Source organism: Oncorhynchus tshawytscha, linkage group LG22 (genome assembly GCF_018296145.1).
Source record: "Oncorhynchus tshawytscha isolate Ot180627B linkage group LG22, Otsh_v2.0, whole genome shotgun sequence".
In the NCBI taxonomy this organism is placed as follows: domain Eukaryota; kingdom Metazoa; phylum Chordata; class Actinopteri; order Salmoniformes; family Salmonidae; genus Oncorhynchus; species Oncorhynchus tshawytscha.
In genome coordinates, this window is record NC_056450.1 from 11093860 (window position 1) to 11100304 (window position 6445).

The 6445-nt window shown below is 45.0% G+C and overlaps 1 protein-coding gene across 1 annotated transcript; it reads right to left on the reverse strand.

Annotated features, from left to right (window-relative positions):
* Positions 1-114: 114 nt before the first annotated feature.
* zfp64 (zinc finger protein 64 homolog (mouse)) lies at positions 115-5575 on the reverse strand. The gene is made up of 6 exons (XM_024384109.2): positions 5320-5575; positions 4857-5018; positions 4526-4669; positions 4215-4277; positions 3833-4084; positions 115-1976 (listed from the first exon to the last, which is right to left on the reverse strand). Exons 1-6 carry the CDS (start codon positions 5339-5341, stop codon positions 430-432), a joined length of 2190 nt encoding a protein of 729 aa, XP_024239877.1. The 5' UTR covers positions 5342-5575; the 3' UTR covers positions 115-429.
* Positions 5576-6445: the final 870 nt, after the last annotated feature.

Genomic DNA, 6445 nt, shown 5'->3' on the forward strand with positions numbered 1-6445 from the left:
TTTAACTTTAATGTATTTATACTCTTTCATGGTCAATGACAGGTTAGTAAAGCAGAAACAAACACCAAGTACAACACATTTCAAGTATTTCAAAATAGGACAGTAGCACAGAAACACAAGCAGATATTGTTTTAATTTGTTTTTCGGAAATGCCCAGTTTCATGACACTTTAAGCAATGCATCGCCTTCGTGTTCATCGGAATTGGAAAGTTCATGATTGGGAAACATGTCAAAGATTAAAATAATCCGATTTTGACTAGGTTGTACCAAACATACTTCATTCAAGCCTGAATTTATGATTAACAACTAAATTCATCTAAGCATGACATAAGTCAACAGTCATCACTCTGTAACGGAACATTAGCTGCCATCTCACCGTTTGTTATAAATATCTATTTGACCTGTTGACCTTCAGTAATGGTGATCTAGTCAGTCTTGGAGGCCGTCCATGTTGTGTGTGTCCGACACTGAATAGAGGTTCTGTGTAGAGACTGAGAGTTGTTCTAGAACAGGCTGGTTCTGGGCAGTCACCACCAGTGGCAAGCTGTGAATGACCACTCCCTGGCTGCCTAAACTGATGCTAGGGACAATGAGACTACTGTCCTCCTCACAGGTGGTAATGCTATTGTCCCCAACCCCGTGCAACACTGTTACATGTGCCTGCTTGGCCAAGTCTTCCGAAGGGCCACCTTCGCTACACATCATGTCCGGGGGCGGGAACATGGAGGTGGCCGTGGCGACAAGGTTACCGTGGTTCCCTCCCTCCGTCACAACAGTAACCTCGGTGCCCCCCTCCTGGATAAGAGCGTTAAAGCCCTCCAGGTCTGAGCAGGTGGTGATGAAGGCCTGTGTACTGTGGGCTGCTGAAGAGACCTGGGAGGTAATGGCTGTCTGCAGTAGGGCCTGGTGCAGAGGGTTACTGCTATCCTCTGAGGAGAGGTGTGTCAGCAGGACCGTCCCAGGCTCCAGACCAGCGCCGTCTGTTGGACCTCCTATATGCTGCATGGGCGTGAGGCTCAGGTTGACCTGCTGGATCATGGAGTTGACCACCATGTCCTGACTCTCTGGGCTCAAGAGGATGGCGGAGGAACCCTTGGTGTGATGATGGTGCTGCCCAATGTCCACACCCACCCCAGCCTGCAGGGGATGGAAGGAGCCCTCCTGACCCAACGGGTGGGATACTATGATCTTAAGCTGGGCACTGCTGTAGGGGGCCAGGGGAGCTAGGGGGACATGGTGGAGGGGGAGCTGGGTGGTGTGGCTGTCCTGCCTGGGTAAAGGGCTCACAGTCACACTACTGGGCTGGGAGGTAATGGGCTGGAGCGTCAAGGAAAGAGTCTGTTCAGAGCCTGATTCCCGGTGCTGCTTCCTGTGGCTGCGCAGAGAGTCCTCCCTCACAAACGATGCCTCGCACAGGTCACAGCGGAAGGCCCGCGTCGCATCCAGCTTGGCCCGGTACCTGGAGCTCACAGGCTTGGCAGGGTCCTCTCCATTACCGACACTGGCTTTGCCTCCTTTCCCACCAACACTTGCCCCCTTCTCAGGTTTGTCCGCATGGCACTTCTTCTTGTGGATGACCAGGTTGCTGCGCTGCTTGGTGGCGAAACTGCAGAAGTCACATTTGAAGGGTCGCTCTTCAGAGTGGATCCGCTCATGGACCTTGAGCGCCCCCTTGCTGGAGCAGGAGTAGATGCACTTGGAGCACTGGATGGGTTGAGTGGGCTGGTGCTCTCGCGAGTGCTGCCGCAGGGCTGTCTTATTGGTGCACTGGAAGTCACAGTCAGGGCAGGGAAAAGAGTTGGACGTGCCATGTTTTATCTGGACGTGAGATTTCAGGTTGCCCTTCATGGCACAGCGGTACTCACAGAAGTCACACTTATAAGGCTTCTCACCCGAGTGGATGCGGATGTGCCTCTTCAGGTCAGAGTTGATCTTGAACTTTGCTTCACACTGAGTGCACTGGAAAGGTGCATCCCCTAAAGCAGAGGAATATATATCTTTATAGAACAACCAACAACAACTTGACTCGAAACGTACGTTTGCCAGACTATTCAGAAGTTAAGTGGTCTTATACTGAAATGAGTCCATGTCCCATATTTAAATCCCAAATGAATGGGAAACAATGTAGACCATTTAATAGCCAGATTTCAGAACCAGACTTATATACAGTGGAGCAAAAAAGTATTTAATCAGCCACCAATTGTGCAAGTTCTCCCACTTAAAAAGATGAGGCCTGTAATTTTCATCATAGGTACACTTCAACTATGACAGACAAAATGAGAAAAAAAAAATCCAGAAAAATCACATTGTAGGATTTTTAATGAATTTATTTGCAAATTATGGTGGAAAATAAGTATTTGGTCACCTACAAACAAGCAAGATTTCTGGCTCTCACAGACCTGTAACTTCTTCTTTAAGAGGCTCCTCTGTCCTCCACTCGTTACCTGTATTAATGGCACCTGTTTGAACTTGTTATTAGTATAAAAGACACCTGTCCACAACCTCAAACAGTCACACTCCAAACTCCACTACGGCCAAGACCAAAGAGCTGTCAAAGGACATCAGAAACAAAATTGTAGACCTGCACCAGGCTGGGAAGACTGAATCTGCAATAGGTAAGCAGCTTGGTTTGAAGAAATCAACTGTGGGAGCAATTATTAGGAAATGGAAGACATACAAGACCACTGATAATCTCCCTCGATCTGGGGCTCCACGCAAGATCTCACCCCGTGGGGTCAAAATGATCACAAGAACGGTGAGCAAAAATCCCAGAACCACACGGGGGGACCTAGTGAATGACCTGCAGAGAGCTGGGACCAAAGTAACAAAGCCTACCATCAGTAACACACTATGCCGACAGGGATTCAAATCCTACAGTGCCAGACGTGTCCCCCTGCTTAAGCCAGTACATGTCCAGGCCCGTCTGAAGTTTGCTAGAGAGCATTGGGATGATCGAGAAGAAGACTGGGAGAATGTCATATGGTCAGATGAAACCAAAATATCACTCAAAAACTCAACTCGTCGCATTTGGAGGACAAAGAATGCTGAGTTGCATCCAAAGAACACCATACCTACTGTGAAGCATAGGGGTGGAAACATGATGCTTTGGGGCTGTTTTTCTGCAAAGGGACCAGGACGACTGATCCGTGTAAAGGAAAGAATGAATGGGGGCCATGTATCGTGAGATTTTGAGTGAAAACCTCCTTCCATCAGCAAGGGCATGGAAGATGAAACGTGGCTGGGTCTTTCAGCATGACAATGATCCCAAACCCCCCGCCCGGGCAATGAAGGAAGGGCTTCGTAAGAGGCATTTCAAGGTCCTGGAGTGGCCTGGCAAGTCTCCAGATCTCAACCCCATAGAAAATCTTTGGAGGGAGTTGAAAGTCCGTGTTGCCCAGCAACAGCCCCAACACATCACTGCTCTAGAGGAGATCTGCATGGAGGAATGGGCCAAAATACCAGCAACAGTGTGTGAAAACCTTGTGAAGACTTACAGAAAACGTTTGACCTCTGTCATTGCCAACAAAGGGTATATAACAAAGTATTGAGAAACTTTTGTTATTGACCAAATACTTATTTTCCACCATAATTTGCAAATAAATTCATTACAAATCCTACAATGTGATTTTCTGGATTTTTTTTCTCATTTTGTCTGTCATAGTTGAAGTGGACCTATGATGAAAATTACAGGCCTCATCTCATCTTTTTAAGTGGGAGAACTTGCACAATTGGTGGCTGACTAAATACTTCCCCCCCCACTGTAACGTGTGAACACCAATTCCATGCTTCAGTGTACTAATCAACCCAAGTAGTGAAGGGAAAGCAGACCCACCAGTGTGTGAGCGGAGGTGCACGGTGAGCTGGCTGGAGTTGCGGCTGGCGTAGGGGCAGATCTGGCACTTGAAGGGCCTCTCGTCATAGTGGATACGGAGGTGTTTCTTCAGACTGCTGCTGTCGGCCGCAGCGTAGGGACAGTACTTGCACTTGTGAGGCTTCTCTCCCGTGTGGGATCGGAGGTGCATGTTCAGCTTGTCCCTCCGGCTGAACCGCTTTTGGCACAGCTCACATTCAAACGGCTTCTCACCTGGACACACACAAGCACACACACACAGGTGGATTGGAGGATACATTTATGTCAAGTCTTGCAATACATACTAGGATGAGCATAAATCCAATTTGAATTATGATCTAATAATACTGGTTTTGTTACATACCAGTATGCGTTTTGAGATGCCGCTCCATGTCTTTTTGACCGTACTGTGTCTTGAAAGAGCAACCTAGGGGCAAAGGAATAAATGATGCATTTGATTAGAAAATTGATTGATTCATGCAGCCTGAATATAATAGTGTTGTTTCACCCACATTTCAAGGCCACTTCACTGTAGTATTAAGTTGTGTAGCTATATAAAAAAAAAGTAACTAATTGGTTGCAACTGACCAGCAGATAATGTGCTTCCTCTCTAGCAGCAGTATGGAAGGAATGTGTCAGAGGAGTAAACGAGGAAAGAGGGAGTGAGCTACCAACCTGAGAAACAGCAGCTGCGTCTCTTTGAAGTCAGGGCAGGTTTTATTTTTTTGGAAGGTGTTTTGGGGGCTTTGGTCAGGATCTTTTTGACACCTCTCATAACACACGTCTGGTAGGCTTCCTCAAAAAACTCTGTGCTGGAATCTGGGGGGAAAGATATTCTGACTGTAAAGGATACATTTCCAGACAACTGAGTTACCAAATAACAAAGGACTCATTTTTTAAACTTGAAAACATATAGACTATTCATTGTTCCAACAGTATATTAAAGGAGTCTGGGGTAGCATGTTCAAACAAGACCATGTAGAGAGAGACCATCTGATGGTCTTACCTGTAAGAGTGGGTGCGGAGTTAGATGCTGATATGTTAGATGAGGGTATATGGCAGCCATTTTGCTTGTGGGCCAGAAAGACCTCAAAGTTATTGTACTGCTGCTTACAGAAGCCACAGATGTGGATATCTGGGCTCACTTCCACAAGTACATGGTTTCCTCCTGTTGATGTGGGGAAAAATGGGATAAAACCCAGTTTTTATTCAAGAACATTATGATTATTGACAACCATAGCCTACCCTGCAATACCAAGTCTAATCCTACCTTGGAGTAGGGACTATTTGAATGTAGGCCTACTTTGCAACTTGTAAACATAGCTAGCCATATTTTCATATAATTGCTAACAACAGACTGCTAGATGATACTAAAGCCATTGGATCTTTTTTTGTAGCACAAATATTTAAATGAATAATTTGACTACCAAGTGGACTTTGTTTTGAACATTTGTTATGAGTTTTCTTACCCCCTCCGTTGAATGATGCCATTTTAACGCTAATATAGCTGGATATCAATTCAGTTTAGGGCTCCCCTAACGTAGGCAACCGACTTGGGACAGGCGCCTCGAATCGAATCCATTCAACACAAGTATACAATACAACAAGCGCCTTTGAAATAACAAAAGTTTCTTATCTACTGACTTTTAGCTCTGAACTCTCTACTGGCAACATTGTTGCAACCATTTTACGACAGGCTCCCTTCACTTTTCGGCAGTACACACTTTTCCTCCAGGGGAATTTATTTTTTCATTTTCATTTGAGCGCATTACTGCCATCTAATGACTCGGTGGTCTCAGTTCCCAGCATCCGCCACATACTTGACTCGTAACCAAGGGCCTTATTCTAATGAAATCCAAAATCTTTGAAGTGCTTTGTAAAAAATAAATAAAAATGCAAACAAAAATAGGATCCAAACAAACAAATGTCAGAGAGGAAGAGGTGAAGCGAGAGGGTTTAGCTCCCAAAATGAATCGTTAAGCTAATTCTGAGTTTTTGTATGGGGCAATGAGTGTATTGCTATTTTGATACAATTTATTTGATATAATAGAAGTTTCATAATGCTTAGGTTGTTATGAGTGTACTGATATAAGTGTGATGCATGTGACATCCTGGCAACTTTGAGAAAAAAAACACTTTATATTGTAGTTGTACCTGTGGAAATTCGAGAGGCTTGTGCAGCATCTCACGCTGTTGACATAAACAAACATTTTTTTAAAGTATGAAATGTATCCACAAATCCAAAGAGAGGAATAAGCAGGAGACTGTTAGGGCGAAGTCATAGGCATCTCGTCATTATATCCAGTATCTCTGCAAATGTCTCTTTTTGCCTCTATCAGTTGACTCGAATAACTAACACAGGTCAAAGTTGACACAGGTAAAGTCAATCAAAGAACAATTTAAATGTGAAATGTCATCCTAATCCTCTCTGTTCATCTGCAGATGGTGTTCTTTTTGACAGGTGAGTGATCAAAACGCTAACTTTACATTTCTACTACATGTTGTTAATTTACCGCCTAGGGCCTAGGCTTAGATCAGCGGTGGGCAAACATTTTTGCGATAGGGCCACATCGGGATTTTGAAATTTAACGGGGG

Coding starts and splice junctions, on each gene's coding strand:
- zfp64 (XM_024384109.2), bottom strand. CDS start 5,341: ATGGCATCATTCAACGGAGGGG. Junction 4,278..4,525: donor ACGCAGCTGCTGTTTCTCAG/GTTGGTAGCTCA, acceptor CTTTGCCCCTAG/GTTGCTCTTTCAAGACACAG. Junction 1,977..3,832: donor GCACCTCCGCTCACACACTG/GTGGGTCTGCTT, acceptor CCTCTGCTTTAG/GGGATGCACCTTTCCAGTGC.